Raw genomic sequence first — 16,351 nt, forward strand, 5'->3', positions numbered from 1 at the left:
TGGCTATGTACTAATGAAAAAAGTATTAAAAATAGTATGTTGATCTTTAAGAATAGTATTTTATCATATATCATGTTAACAAGAACACTTGAATTAATAACTTTAAGCTTTGGAAACACATTTTGGGACATTTTTGTGCCTTATGCATCTCATCAAATGTTGCGGACCCAAATGGCACCCGTTTCGTAGAATGACTCACATACGAGGTTTCCACCCGACAGCGACGAAATAGCAAATAGTGGTGCTCTGCAGCCATCTACTGGTTAAAGTGATAAATTGTTACTTTTAGAACAGCATTTTCCAAAAGATGGGCAAAAATCTTTTAAAAACACTTAACCATGTCAAATTATCCATGTTATCCCCATGAATGAAAGTCAGAAATGTGGGTCAAAAAGACCCTGAACAGCGCACAATGGTTAAGGCAAATGGATTTGTTGTTTGTTGTGTTTTCATATTCAAGAGATTATAAGCTAGATGCAGTTTTTTTGGGTCTGCATCAAATGTTCTTCGACTTTTATACATAATAAATTTGTTTATGAATAAAGATTGATCTGTTGAAAGCAGTTTTTTTTAGATAAATGCCAAATGTTCTCCTCCTATTCATATTTTACATTGAAGGGGTGCATACAACATATTTGCCCACCGGCAACTATAGTTGCCGCACATTCAAATATGATTTTCAAGAAAGAAAAAAAAAACCTGGGGAAAATAAATGCAGAACATGTTCACATAGGACACTATTAACAGGATTATATGCATGAAACCATTCAGAAAAATTTGGGCACAAATGGGTATTTTGCTGCTATGTGAAAGAAATCAAGCAAAACGTGCCGGCTACCCCAGAGGGTTCAACAACTCCACAAACAGCATTACCAGCTTCACTTATTACTAACCAGACTGACTTTATTTCTGTCAGACGTCTACAAAAGTTTTTATTAATAATTAACAGAGGTTTAACTCTAATGTGTTTCATTTGAAGTCACCATAACAGTTGTTGGGCTCTAAACTCTTATTTAATCTTTTGTCTATTTTGGTCGTTGTGATAGTGTGTTTGTCAAACACATTTGCAGTAGAAGATAAAGCTAAAACAAACTGAGATCAGCTGATGATGGTTACCTGTTGATGGTTTTAAAATCATCTTGAAATAGCTTGATGATGTTATTTGAATCTAATCACATCTCACAGTTTTGTTGTGCCATTAATATATTTATGTTACAACCCCTGTGTTACTACAACAGGAGATCCAGCAATATTATAAAAATCAGTCAGAAGACTTTAACAAACATGAGCACAAAAAATTAACCAGCGCTGACACACACAGACATCAACAATCAGCGTATAAATGCTCCTTTCCTAAAAAATGACTAATTAGAAGCATTTGGATGTTTTCTTTTCTTTTCTTTTCTTTTCTTTTCTTTTCTTTTCTTTTCTTTTCTTATTTGACCATTTGATTAGGCCAAGTCTTACAACATAACACTTGTAAATCAAATAATTCTGCAAATACTGTGTCAATATTAAATAGCCTATAGGTTTTTTCAGTTGGATGAGGAAAAAGTGCCTTGAATCTCTCTGCAGGTCATCAGATGTTTCAGGATACAGGTATTTGTACATGCTTTTGGTACAGTGGAAAAATATCAGCTGCAGACCAACATCAGGTTTTTGCATCTGAAGAAACTTAAGTTGGAGGACAGATTCACATGTAGGATCTTCTAAGCTTCATATTCATATTTGAACTCAAATTAAAGGGTTATTTATTTACTTATTTAATTTGTTTATTACATCATAGTGAAAATGGCAGAACAGTGACATCTACTGAGAAAAGGGAAATGTGAATCTCCTGTTGTCACTCACTTGTGTTTAATAACAGGAAGTCCTCATCCCACAATCTCTATTTCCCATCATCCTCTCTGTTCCTGAACACGACAGCGATGCAAATCATCATTCACTTCCACTTTATGGTCCTCAACACACAGGTCCAGTTTGGCCTGTTTTAGGGTGTTTGATCAGTTTAGGTGATCACAGATTCCTCTTGTTGGACGTTGTAGATGCTAACTTGATCACAGGGAAAACTCCACAATGCTTCGACTATGAGGTTGAATATGCAATGTATATTCAATCATACAGTAGTATAAGCATACAGAGAGTTTTAGAGTGAGAATGAAATCTAGATTTATCTGTGTCTGAACTAATAAAAAACACTTCCTGTGTTGGTAATATTTAAAAACACGGCACACATCTTAAAGATCACACCTCATCTGTGAACACATATTGTACAGTACTGTAAGACTGTGAGTTTGAGCTAATAATGGAATCAGGGACCTTTTATGTATGCAGAAATATTAATAACAGATCCAGACCTCCAACACAGAGTCGCAGCAACAATGAAGGAAAAGATCGAAAGCAAAGTAAGCAGAAAGTTTCGTTTGACGCAGAGACGGTAATGTTCGAGCGGATGAGAAATGTTACGTAAAGTTTCAATCATTGTTTTCTGTATAAAAACTGTAATTGTTTCTGATTTTATATGAAATGTTCCATATTTTAGCGAATATTCCAATTGTTTGTCATTATAAAAGAACATACTTTTTAAAAAACTGTTTCTAAAATAATATTGCGTGAATTGTTGTTAACTGATATGTGTGTTTTGTCTCTGTTTGTCAGGAGGACGCAGGTGTTTGGTGTTGAAGACAGTGTGTCTCGGGCTCATTTGTGTTCTTCTGCTGGTCTTCATCACACTGTACATCACCATCACAGCAGAGAGAGACCTGTTAAAGAGTTACAAGAACACAGTTGAAGAGTTCAATCACACTATCATCAGCTTACAGGACAAGAACACTGATCTAATGACTGAAAAAGACCAACTGAAGAACAACTTCAGCTCTTTGAATCAGAAGAAACTGGAGTTAGAGACCAGAGTCAATGATCTCAGCGCTGAGAAAAGCCAGTTACAGAGAAGTGTTGATGCTTTGAATCAGAAGAAACTGGAGTTAGAGACCAAAGGCACGTCTTTGAGTGAGGAACTGAAGAAAGAAACATCTAAACAAGGTCAGTACTGAAAAATCCAACAGTTGTACATCCTGTAAAAAAAATAAATAAAAAAAAAAGTGTAAAAAAAAAACATTTAACGGCATGGTAGCACAGTGTGCCAAACATTTAGCGTTAATGGAAAAAACAGTCAAAGACCATCACCTGAAGTATCATGTTTAGACAAAAAAAAAAAAGAGATGAGCAGAAATACAGGAAACAGATCTGACTTCAGCCACAGCCTTGATGAAATCAACTGAAGAGAAAAGAAGACATTAAATCTGTGAAGATCTCAGCAGAGGAGGATTAAACAACTCCACAAACAGCATTACCAGCTTCACTTATTACTAACCAGACTGACTTCGACTAAAAACGCTGTATTCTGCTGCCAGGCCATTAGATGAACACTATAGACTCAACACGTAATGCACATGTGCATGACGTCATCGTCTTCAGAAATTCGTCTTTTTGTTGTTTACACTGAGACCGTTTTCAAAAACTTGCACTTTGAAACCAGTTTTCGTTTTTTCAAGTTTACGTTTTCAGGCGCCCCAAACGCCGTTGTCACGTAAACAAACGACCAAAACGCATAAAAAGTTTTACGTTTTTAGTTGAAAACAGTATCGTGTAAACAGCCAAATGTTGTGTCAGGTAAAGGGGTGGTTGATTATGATTTCACTTTTCTAACTTTAGTTAGTGTGTAATGTTGCTGTTTGAGCTTAAACAACCTCTGCAAAATTACAATGCTCAAAGTTCAAAGCAAAGGGAGATATTTGCTTTTAAAGAAATCGCTTTTTAAGGACTACAGCAAACGGCTGGTAGAGACTACACAACATTCCTCCCGGGTTAGTGACATCACTAACCCTAGAATTTACATAACCCCCGCCCCCTGAACACGATTTATAGATTATCAAGACAGAATATGCTAATCAATGACTAGAAGATAACTACACATAAGCTACATAAATTCATCAACTAACCGTACAGAAATGTCCTGTTGCTTCTACATGTTGTCACTTCTTCTTGAGTCTCTCCATCATTGACTCCGGTTTGAACACAAAAGACTAAAAGTTTTTGAAATGTCAGTGAATGTCTGTGTGAGATAAAAGGACACAAGCTGTTGAAGCTCCGCCCACTGTGCCGGGATCAGTATATAAATCTCAACACACATTGTGTGTTAAAAATCTACACAACATGTGTCAAAATACCATCAAAATACTCTGTGTGATGTTTTTACAGTGCGCTGAGTTGAGAACACCTGTTTGTGTTTATGTTTTTGTGCTAAACGTTTGAGAACGTTTTTTAAGACCAGGTGATATTGAACAAACATTCTATTAACATTATTGGAAGAACGTTTGTTCATAAGACAGCCTTTTCTTTTAAATATATATTTTATTTGTTCACTTTTGAATTTTTTTTTTTTTCCTCTTAGGATATCAGTGGGGTCAAAATGATTTGTTCACATCCAGTGAGCCGAAGAGCTGGTCTGAGAGCAGGCAGTTCTGCAGAGATCGAGGAGCTGATCTGGTCATCATCAACACTGAAGAGAAGCAGGTGAGAGTGTGTGAGTGTCTGTTAATCAATGAGAGGAATCACACTTACTCCTGTTTTTATTCACACACAGAGGTTCATAAAATCATTCATCAAGGACACTGTATGGATTGGTTTGTCTGACATTGAGATTGAGGGCAACATGAAATGGGTGGATAATTCACCACTGAAACAAGGGTAAGTGATAAAACACTCACAGAAAATATAAAACAAAGTTTATTGCTTTTATAAAATAACATCTGCCAAGCAATGTAGTTTTTCAGCAACATTGAGCAGAATGGTTGCCAAACATCATACAGACACAATGGAAAGCAAGCTTAAAGTTCAGGATGATTTGATGAATATTTACTTAATCTGCACAACTATTTTATTCTTGAAATGTATTGGGTATTTTTGAGGGACAGTGAGTGTTGGTAGTTTTTGAGTAGCTTGAGAAGATCCTCAATTGTTATTCATTTTGCATATGCTCAATTATTATTTGGTTGCTGAATGAGTGAAAACTTTGAGATACTTGGAAATTTGGGGTACCGAACAACTGAAATCTGAAATCAACTGAAATATTCAGGGTTTTTTTTTCCAAATGAGCCGAATGATGGAAGTGGAACTGAGGACTGTATTGAAATGCAGTCTTGCTCATATTGTCGTCCTTCTGACCTGAACGTCTGGAATGATATCCCATGCTCAGACTTAAAAAAAGCACTTTGTGAGAAATAGGGTCCATCCCGTCTCCTTGTGCTTTTACGATCATTATTTTATGGAATAATTTTACTGAGAACAAATACTTTTTCTAACTTTTAAAACAGTCTGCTACTTTCAGGTCAAATACTTTCAAGGTATCCATTTTGTTTTTAACATTTTCTATAATAGAAAAAATCAGGAGTGTATACAGAAATGAAAGGAAAATGGAGTCATTATTTTCTTATTGCTATATTAATAAACTCACAACATCATGTTTCCCATGCCTGTTGTTCTGATATTGCATGTCTGTGAAACTGCTTTTGAATTGAATTGAATAAACTCTTTGAATAAAACAGTCAATTACCATCTTTACCATAAACTTGCCATTTTTATTTTACATTTCATGTGTTTTTTGAGATTTCCTCCAGCCCAGCAGAATGCAGCAGAGAACAAGTTTATTCCACTAAAAGTCATCAGATGTTTCAGGAAGAAACTTAAGTTGGAGGACAGATTCAATGACGTTAACTTTTGTGAAATTCCAGTAACAGAGAAGTTTTGACTCCTGTGAATCTAAGCTTCTACCATTCATATTTGAACTCAAAGTTAAAGGGTTATTTATTTACTTATTTAATTTGTTTATGCCATCATAGTGAAAATGGCAGAACAGTGACATCTACTGAGAAAAGGGAAATGTGAATCTCCTGTTGTCACTCACTTGTGTTTAATAATAGGAAGTCCTCATCCCACAATCTCTATTTCCCATCATCCTCTCTGTTCCTGAACACGACAGTGATGCAAATCATCATTCACTTCCAGTTCATGGTCATCAACACACAGGTCCAGTTTGGCCTGTTTTAGGGTGTTTGATCAGTTTAGGTGATCACAGATTCCTCTTGTTGGACGTTGTAGATGCTAACTTGATCACAGGGAAAACTTCACAATGCTTCGACTATGAGGTTGAAAATGCAATATATATTCAATAATACAGTAGTATAAGCATACAGAGAGTTTTAGAGTGAGAATGAAATCTAGATTTATCTGTGTCTGAACTAATAAAAACCACTTCCTGTGTTGGTTCTATTTAAAAACACGGCACACATCTTAAAGACCACACCTCATCTGTGAACACATATTGTACAGTACTGTAAGACTGTGAGTTTGAGCTAATAATGGAATCAGGGACCTTTTATGTATGCAGAAATATTAATAACAGATCCAGACCTCCAATACAGAGTCGCAGCAACAATGAAGGAAAAGATCGAAAGCAAAGTAAGCAGAAAGTTTCGTTTGTCGCAGAGACGGTGTCGCTAATGTTTGAGCGGATGAGAAATGTTCCAAATGTTTCTCATTATAAAAGGATGTACTCTATAATTTATCTAACAAAACCGCTTGATTACTTACAAAGTTTGATTTGAAATGTTATCTAATAATATTGTGTGAATGGTTGTTAACTGATATGTGTGTGTTTTGTCTCTGTTTGTCAGGAGGACGCAGGTGTTTGGTGTTGAAGACAGTGTGTCTCGGGCTCATTTGTGTTCTTCTGCTGGTCTTCATCACACTGTACATCACCATCACAGCAGAGAGAGACCTGTTAAAGAGTTACAAGAACACAGTTGAAGAGTTCAATCACACTATCATCAGCTTACAGGACAAGAACACTGATCTAATGACTGAAAAAGACCAACTGAAGAACAACTTCAGCTCTTTGAATCAGAAGAAACTGGAACTGGAGACCAGAGTCAATGATCTCAGCGCTGAGAAAAGTCAGTTACAGAGAAGTTTTGATTCTTTGAATCAGACGAAACTGGAGTTAGAGACCAAAGTCGCGTCTTTGAGTGAAGAACTGAAGAAGGAAAAATCTAAACAAGGTCAGTATACTGAAAAATTACTTTAATTTTATTAATTTACTACAAATCTGTTTTTAAGTAGATTCTTTTTCCATAATTGCCTTTATCTTAATTGAATTGGACCTCTCTTAGGAAATCTGTGTGGTCCTGTTTGTTTGTTCAAATCCAATGAGTCGATGAGCTGGTCTGAGAGCAGGCAGTTCTGCAGAGATCGAGGAGCTGATCTGATCATCATCAACACTGAAGAGAAACAGGTGAGATTGTGTGAGTGACTGTTAATCAATGAGAGGAATCACACTCTTTACACGACACACCGTTTTCAACTAAAATCGGGAAACTTATTATGCGTTGTGGGCCTTTATTTCCATGACAACGGCTTTTTGTGGGCCTGAAAACGCAAACTTTTGAAAACATGTTTCAAAGTGCAAGTTTTGTAGTTTGTGTAAACTACAAAAACGCAAATTTGTGAAAATGTGCAAATATGCATACGTATTACTTGTCTATAGGTGTGTAGTATTTCTTTACAAAGTGACATCACTAATACATACAGCGATACAGCTTTTTAGTCGTTTTCGCTTATTTGTGTGAACAGGGATTGTTTTAACAACGCTGTGGCCTGTACATGATAAACAGATCAGATCATTGCTTTTGCATTTTTTGTACATCATTGCGGTGTAAACGTATATATATTCTACATTTATATTCACACACAGAGGCACTTAACTTCATTCATCAAGGAGAGAGTGTGGATTGGTTTGTCTGACATTGAGAACGAGGGGATCATGAAATGGGTGGATAATTCAACACTGAAACAAGGGTAAGAGATACAACCAGTGCAAATGTATTTCAAACATGAGACTCACAACCTCTAAAAAATAACTGAAGACACAACTCTTCCACAAACACCACAACCAAAGATTATTTTGCAAAACAAAACTCTTCTCTCTTTTAAGTTTTTGTACTTTCACTTTTGCTCTTGCTTCTGTGCTAAATTTACTCTTGTTGCCACATGTTATTCAGGTTTTGGTATGAAGATGAGCCAAATAATGCAGGAGACGAGGACTGTGTTGAACTGATTCCTTCAGACTCCATCCAGAACTGGAATGATCTCCCATGCTCTCAGAAGAGGAAAGGGGTTTGTGAAAAATAGGGTTAATCCTGTACTGTCATGTTTTTAATTGTATTATTTTACGGAATCAATCTTATTGTGATTATAAAATTTCTGATTGAGGTTCCTATCTTTTAAAACAGTCTGCTAATTTAATTTTATTCAAACTGGTATCAATTTAATTTTATAATATAACATAATAATAATATAACATAAACAAATCACAAACTGAAATGCATAAAAGAAAAATGTAAAACTGTCCAAAAAAAATTATTGCTTTAATAAACTTATAACATCAGATTGGGTAAACCTCTATTGTGTTCATGTCTTCCCAGACAGCAACATAGTGTCGGCCCAGATCCGGCCGGCCCGCATCTGTGTGGAATACACGTGTGCCAGATCTGGGCCGGATGTGGGCCGACACTATGTTGTTGTCTGGGTTGCTGTAAATATGATCTTATTCTAGCTTTTATCATGAGCCAATAAACTACAGAAGTCTGAAGTGTCCCAGATTGCAATAATTCACCGTATTATGCTGTTGTATGCCTTTGAAACTTTTGAGTTGAATTGTTTTCTCTTTAAAGGATCAATAAAATGAAAATAATAAAATAATAAAAAAGGATTTTTTTTTTTTTTCATATTGCGTTCTTACATTTACTGCCTGATGTGTGATTATGGCGAGATATTTCCTCCAGCCCAGCGCAATGCAGCAGAGAGACATTTTATACAATTTATTTATAGTATATAAATAGTATAACATAGTATTTCTAATTTATAGACGTACAGTAGTTGTGTTCAAGTTCAAGCACTAACATTTACACCTATGTTGATGTTTGACAGTTGAATAACATTCGTTCCAAACGAAACTGAAAGTGAGCAACGCAACCACAAAGCGCCTCTCTCAGGACTGTTAGTGAAGGGTACATGCTCACTTTGAGGAAATCACCATTTATGAGCATGTGACACTGAGTGTTCGTTTGAAAGATAGATGGCGGGAGATTTCAAATTTACCTAGAATATAAATAGAATAATTCAAGTTGTCTTGTTGAGAGACATTTTTGTCTTGCATGAACAGTATTTATATTTCCATAGGAAATAAATGGGTTTAACTGTACATGTGTTGAGATCTAAAGAAGAAATGCTACATTTATGAAGTCAGTAATTTGTTGTCTCTTCTTTTGGCAAATTTTTGGGCTGTTGATTGTTTTGTTGTAGTTTCCCAGACAGCAACATAGTGTCAGCCGTATTTACATGAATTAGTCCAAATGGATCCCTCTCTTTCAGGTTATTCCCAGACAGCAACATAGCGTTGGCCGGATCCGGCCCACATCTGGTACACTTGGATTCTATAATATGTTGCTTTATAGTACATATAGCTTAATAGTACATGTTTTTGGGTCAAAAGAACACACACAAACAAACACACAATTTAGTGATGAATAAGATGATGACGATGATGATGATGACAATGACACTAGCCTAACGGTAATAGAGGTTGTAATACAAATTAAATGACCAACTTCAAGTGACTGGAAGGCAAATTAAGCTCTGCTATTCTCGTCGCCTGTGGAGTCCTGACAGACAGGGTTCCTTGTCTCCTTAGAAAATTATAAAACCTCTGCCATCTTGCGCTCTGAATTAAAACAATGGTTCAAGCCTAACCTCTCTGCCAGGTCAAAGGCCAGCCTTCTTACATCCATTGTTGAAAGCCCAAACAATGCTCTCTCCATTGATTGAATGTGATCCGTTAACTGGAGCTCGAATGATGATGTAAAAACTGCTTTGCGGCCTCAACAACTTTCCAGGCTCCAACTTTCTTATCCCTATGCCACCTCAAGGTCTTTGGGGGGACTCCAAATTGATGGGCTGCAGCTTTCAAAGCTGTTCCCTCTTCAATAGCTCTGAGGGCATTTTGTATTGCTTGCTCTGTATAAGCACCACAGTTACTTTTTCTTTTATATGTCTGCATCTATAAGGAGAGAAAAAATATATATGAGGTTGAGATTTCTACACTAGGCCTATACGGGGTTGATAATTGATGTATTTGTTCACCACTATCACCAAGACAAATAGAAACCCCTAAATAAATATCAAACTTATAAATTAGTATATTTATGTAGTGAAATATATTCAATAAATGCATTAAAAGCCACTATGTTTTATCATTGGGTAACCTAACCACCTTCAAACAGTGAGCTAACTGTGCTAGCAAGCTAATGCTCACTTGAGGTAATTTTTCCATGTTTTGTTCATATATTTTGATTTTACCACCTAGTTATACTGCAGTAAGTGTAAAACAAAGGATTTGATAGAGAAAAATATGTTATTATAGTAATTATGATAGAGAGAAACTATGCCCCCTGGCGGGCGTTTTTACCCCTCAGCGTAGGGGCCGATTTACTCCACAAGCTATGACTTTAAAAAAAATAAAAATAAAAATAAATCATTTAAAAAATATAATTATATACCTTATAAATAACATATGCTCTCAAACTACAGACTTCACTATTCATCTATCATACATCACTGTGATATCCTGCAGAACAATATTCTCTTAAACACTTGTTTACTAATATCTTAATAATAAATTAAAGCACTTACCATGTAATCCTCTTCTCTTCAAATACGTTGCTGGTGTCAGCTCTTCTCCATGGAGATTTGTATATCCCCGTTGTCAACGTAGTGCATAGCAACAGTAAAAATGCATCTTGACTCCCTCTAGTGGTTATTTTGGGAAAAAACAGGTGGGAGGTGTTTTACCCCAGGGGGGCGTTTCCCCCCACTCTACCTCTATAATACACTGTAAAAAAAAATCCTAATTTTACAGAAAATAACTGTGATTTTTTTACGATAATTTTCTTTAATTTTAAATTGTACTCAAAACACTGTAAAATTACAAATAATATCTGTAAAATAAAAATTCAGCTGTTATTTTAGGTATTGTGACATTAATGACAAATTACAGTAATTCACATTTTTTATACAGAAAATTGATTGTATTTTTCATACAGTATTTTTTTCTGTTTTCTTAAATTACATAAAAATGTATGTAAAATTACAAATATAATCTGTAATTTAACAGAAACAAAACAGTTAAATGATAAAATGGTCAAATGACTGTCAGCCCCCCAAAAAACTGTAAAACATCCTAAATTAAATAAACTGAAAAACATTGTTATTTTACAGGGATTTCCTGAATAATCACGATCATAAACCTTCATTGTAAAAAAAATCGTAAAAAAAGGGTCAAATGACTGGCAGCTGTGGCTGCCAAACAAAAAACATAAAATTAAAGTAAAACATCCTAATTTAAATAAACCGAAAAAACACTGTTATTTCACAGGTATTTCCTGCATTATTATGATGAAACACCTTCATTGTAAAAAAAATCGTAAAAAAAGGGTCAAATGACTGTCAGCTGCGGCTGCCAAACAAAAACCATAAAATGTAAGTAAAATATGCTAATTTAAATAAAGTGTAAAAAACTTTAAAATAAATTTGATGTCACCATGATTGAGATCAGTGTCTGCTTTAGTTGGGCTCATGACCCTTGAGTTGTTAAGTTTTTTTTTTTTCTCTGGCTGCTTTAACTGTGTATTTGATACACATCTGTTATAGCATTAAATGTTGGAATATAGCATTTAATGCTATAACAGAAAAATATCAGATGATCTTGGTCATTCATTGATGATGTTTATAGTCATCATATGATGATCTGATTCACTGATATGACTGTCAAATCTCTGAATATATTAGCTTAGATTACGTAATATGTAGATGGAAATTAGTTTTATATAAAGTCTATAATTGATGTCATAATTTTTCACATGATCCTTGAAATATTGTGAAATATCTGAAATTTAAAAAAAAATATATTATACAGGAAAAGTTATGAGCTGGTTCATTTTTTTTTTTAGTAGAGACATCAAGAATCGACATATGAATCTCAACAATGGTGACAACCAACAAAGCCTTTTTGTGACTTTATAGTAGTTCAGAGATGATCAGATTTTTTTTCATTGTCACCATTGTTGCGATTCATACGCTGATTCTTGATGTCTGAGTGAGTCTATATCAAGGTTCACCAATCTCGGTCCTGGAGGGCTGCTGTCCTGCAGAGTTTAGCCTCCAACCCCAATTAAACACACCTGAACCAGCTAATCAAGGTCTCACTAGGCATACTAGAAACTGTCAAACAGGTGTGTTGGAGCTAAACTCTGCAGGACAGCGGCCCTGCAGGACCGAGATTGGTGAACCCTGGTCTATATGATCTTGTCAAAATATTTTCTGTATAATGACTTAAAATCTGAATATCACAGCACTGCAGGATCTTCTATAGCAGATTTATCATGCAAAATAAACAACTAATATTTAACGACTTAATCAGATATCACACTTCAGGTGGTATCAATGAAGCAAGACACTACATTATGATTTTTATCACTAAAAAGTGACCAACATCATCTGATCTGAGTTTCTCTTGAATTCCTACTATAACTAATATGCATTAGAGACGCACAGTTAAAGCAGTCAGAGAAAAACTCATGTTATAAATAAAAGGTCAAGAGCCCAACTAAAGCAAACACTGATCTCCATCATGGTGACATCAAACTTTATTATTTTCAATAAAACTTCAACTTCTAAACCTCTGTTAATTCCCAATAAGAATGTTAGTATGAAATAAATAAAGTCTGGGTTGTAATAAGTGAAGATGCTGAGATCCTGAAAGATCTGGTAGTGTTTAATGTTCTGTTGGGGTTTAAAGTGTTTCTGTATGGTTTGTTTCGTCACCATTGTGTTGAAGAGTAGAGCCTGAGCTTCAGTTCAGGATGAGCAGAGAAACTCTGATGAAATGCTGCATGTTGCTTTATTTAACAGACAGTAACTGTGTAGTTGCTGATACAGTGATGTATAGTCACAGCAAATCATGCATGTAATTAACTGCATGTTTTTCAGTAAAAAAGTCAGAAAATAAATGTGAAATAACTGTGTTTCTGTTAAAAATGAATTAATGAAGATTTCTGTAAAAGTATTTTACACTTATTTAAATAAGGATATTTTACATTAATTTTACGGTTTTTGTATGGCAGCCATTGCTGACAGCCATTGACCGTTTTTTTATGGGATTTTTTTACAATGAAGGTGTTTGATCGTAATAATTCAGGAAATAGCTGTAAAATAACAGTGTTTTTCTGTAAAACATTTAAGGAAAATTTCTGTAAAAGTTTTTTGCACTTCGTTTAAATTAGGATATTTTACTTCATTTTTACGGTTTTTGTTTGGCAGCCGTAGCTGACAGTCATTGACCATTTTTTTAAGATTTTATTTTTTATTAAAAAAAATATTCTGGGGTTATTCCCAGACAGCAACATAGTGTTGGCCAGATCCGGCCCACATCTGGTACACTTGGATTCCACACAGCCCAGATGTGGTCCGGATCTGGGCCGAAACTATAATATGTTGCTGTCTAGGTTCTTAAAGAGTAATAGATGAATAGATGTACACATGAAGGCATCCATTCAATGTCTCTGTTCTTCTGATCATCATCCTCTCTGTCACTGAGCACCACAGTATTGCAACTAAAAATAAAACAGATTAAGAAATGAAAAGGACTTCATGTGTCTCATAAAAGAAACACTGTTAAAGCTGAATGTCAGAAAGTGTGCTTATGTTTATACACTAGAGGGGGCTAAAGATCATTCTCACGCTGTGGACAGTCTATTTATTGGAGAACTTGTGGACTTGCAGGAATTGTAATTCTATCTTAATTAATCTGTTTATCTCTCAGAAACAGAGGTGGAAAGTCCAGGGGTCAGAAAGTAAAAGTCCTGCCATATATTTATTCCACCCATGAACTCACACAGCAAAAACTCCAGTGTTAAATGAACTCTCCTGGGAGTTTATTTGGCTCCAGACTCAAGAGTGTTAAAGTTAATGAGATAATTTAGTGATTGATTGAGTGATGATTGAGCATTATTGAAGACACCTGATGTTAACAAGCAGAATCACCAAAGGAGAAAATCTCTTTTTTTAAGTTGCCATTATGGTGATCAGTGTTGGCTTTAGTTGGGCTCTTGAACCTTAAACTAATACCGTTAGATTTTGTTTGGCTGTTCTATCAGTGTTATAACTCTCAGATGAGCAAAGAGAAAAGCTGATCAGGTCATTTTGGTTGTGTTTCGACATAATCATCTTTTGACTTGAATCACAAAGCTCATTCAGAGAGTTAGGTTTACCTTGCTGATTACAGCCGTCTATGATTCTACAGTATACTAGAGGTGGGCGGATCGATCCTAAAATATCGATACTTCGATACTGACGTGGTATCGAAAAGGATCGATCCTCACATAAAAATATCGATCCAAATGTGTGTTTTTTTTTTACCAGTAATTTTTATTAATTTAGCACGCAATTCAGTGCGTAAAATAAGCTTCTAAGTGGAAAAATAAGCAAATGTTAGCGGATAATTGTGTAGGATAGAACTTTTTCTCCTAGTCATCTGGATACAAGACGAAACCAATCAATCACAGACAGCGTTCGTTGCTGGTGCTTCACTGAGCTCACAGGCACGTTTGGGAAACGAATAAGCCTTGCTTAGATGACAGAGAAATCGGGAGTTATTTTGCAATAAACAAAGCAAAAGTGTATATAACGGTTCAAAATGTTGAGGACAGTAAGATTTTTTTTTAAATGAAATTAATATTTTTATTCAACAAGGATCGATGCATTAAATTGATCAAAAGTGACAGTCAAGGGTTTTTCACTGTTAAAAAAATCTACTTCATATAAATGCTGTTCTTTCAACTGTGTTCATCAAATAATTCTGCATCATGGTTTCCACAAAAAAATATGAAACTGTTTTCAACATTGATAATAATAAGAAATGTTTTCTGAGCTGTAAATCAGCATATTAAAATTAATTATCATCATAACTGGAGTAATGATGCCGAAAATTACGCTTTGATTAATTGAATAAATTACAGTTTAGTATGACATAGAAAACAGATAGCCTATGTTAAATTGTAATATTACAGTTTTTACTGTATTTTTGATCAAATAAATGCAGAAGAGAATTAAAAATCTTACAGACCCCAAACTTTTGAACAGTAGGCTAGTGTACAATAGTACTTTTACTATAATTAGGGTAGTTTTGTAAAAGTCACTGACTAATAATTACAGGCGAGTTGAGAGCACAAATCACAAAATATTTAGTAGTAATGAAAACGTTTTCAGATTTAGCATATTAATGATGCATTCACCTCATAAATCATGACACACTGCTCTAGCACAGGAAAGTGCATACAAGTTCAAGTGCATGCTTTTAAAATTAAAAAGTATTGGTATCGGTATCGATATCGGCGATACTGGCCCTGTATTTACTTGGTATCGGATCGATACCAAAATTTGGAGTATCGCCCACCTCTACAGTATACTCTTATCAATATAATCAGCATTTTCAAAATAATCCAAAAGATTTCTTTAAAGTTGTCCTGATCAAAACACTTTGAAAAGTTGACACACTGACACCAAGAATCAGCCTGTGATTCTCAACAATGGTGACAATAATAAAGCATGTTGCAGTGCATTCTGGGTACCACCAATCAAAACTCATTCATGGCTCCCATCATGCATTGCGGTATGAATAAATAATGATCTGAATTGTCTTACTAATTTCCTTTCCCTAATTGAATATTCTTTTTGTCACCATTGTTGAGATTCATACACTGATTCTTGATGTCTGTGTGCGCCTTAAAGAAAGATTTTTTATTTTTTTTATATCAGAACAACTTTTAAGAAATCATTTGGATTATAATGACAAATCTGGATATTATTCTGTAGAATCACTGTGATGCTGTTATGACCAATATACATTTAAGTCAGAGATTAGACTCTAAATGGGTTCAGTGATTCAGGTTAAATGATGATTATGTTAAAATATAACCAACACCTGTTCACCTTTTCTCTTTGTTCAGCTGGCTGTTATAACTCAGATACAACAGCCAAACAAAATCTAAAGTTAAACATTTAAAGGTCAACTGCCCAACTAAATCAAACACCGATATCCATAATGGTAACTAAAATTGTGATTTTTCTCCTTCAGTGACTCTGCTTGTTAACATCAGGTGTCTTCAATAATGGTCAATCA

At 34.9% G+C, this 16,351-nt stretch overlaps 2 protein-coding genes and 1 long non-coding RNA gene across 3 annotated transcripts; all 3 read left to right on the forward strand.

Annotated features, from left to right (window-relative positions):
- The first annotated feature begins 2,246 nt into the window (after positions 1–2,246).
- LOC311078271 (uncharacterized protein) lies at positions 2,247–3,068 on the forward strand. The gene is made up of 2 exons (XM_084107000.1): positions 2,247–2,405; positions 2,659–3,068. The coding sequence occupies exons 1-2, from the start codon at positions 2,306–2,308 to the stop codon at positions 3,051–3,053; spliced, it is 495 nt and encodes a 164-aa protein (XP_083963126.1). The 5' UTR covers positions 2,247–2,305; the 3' UTR covers positions 3,054–3,068.
- A 1,233-nt stretch (positions 3,069–4,301) lies between these two features.
- On the forward strand, positions 4,302–5,626 carry LOC311078272. Its single transcript, XR_014605103.1, has 3 exons — positions 4,302–4,575; positions 4,646–4,749; positions 5,138–5,626. It is a non-coding gene; the product is annotated as an uncharacterized lncRNA (long non-coding RNA).
- A 765-nt stretch (positions 5,627–6,391) lies between these two features.
- On the forward strand, positions 6,392–8,792 carry LOC311078269 (uncharacterized protein). Its single transcript, XM_084106999.1, has 5 exons — positions 6,392–6,519; positions 6,735–7,118; positions 7,230–7,351; positions 7,811–7,914; positions 8,118–8,792. The coding sequence occupies exons 1-5, from the start codon at positions 6,420–6,422 to the stop codon at positions 8,245–8,247; spliced, it is 840 nt and encodes a 279-aa protein (XP_083963125.1). The 5' UTR covers positions 6,392–6,419; the 3' UTR covers positions 8,248–8,792.
- The last annotated feature ends 7,559 nt before the right edge of the window (positions 8,793–16,351 follow it).

Source organism: Abramis brama (assembly GCF_963993115.1).
Source record: "Abramis brama genome assembly, chromosome: 2".
In the NCBI taxonomy this organism is placed as follows: Eukaryota; Metazoa; Chordata; class Actinopteri; order Cypriniformes; family Leuciscidae; genus Abramis; species Abramis brama.

Bases quoted from the DNA above. Each gene is read 5' to 3' on its own strand.
- LOC311078271 (XM_084107000.1), top strand. From the start codon at position 2,306: ATGGAATCAGGGACCTTTTATGTATGCAGAAATATTAATAACAGATCC. The intron at 2,406-2,658 runs GTAAGCAGAAAG...TCTGTTTGTCAG, and splicing joins AGGAAAAGATCGAAAGCAAA to GAGGACGCAGGTGTTTGGTG.
- LOC311078269 (XM_084106999.1), top strand. From the start codon at position 6,420: ATGGAATCAGGGACCTTTTATGTATGCAGAAATATTAATAACAGATCC. The intron at 6,520-6,734 runs GTAAGCAGAAAG...TCTGTTTGTCAG, and splicing joins AGGAAAAGATCGAAAGCAAA to GAGGACGCAGGTGTTTGGTG. The intron at 7,915-8,117 runs GTAAGAGATACA...CATGTTATTCAG, and splicing joins AATTCAACACTGAAACAAGG to GTTTTGGTATGAAGATGAGC.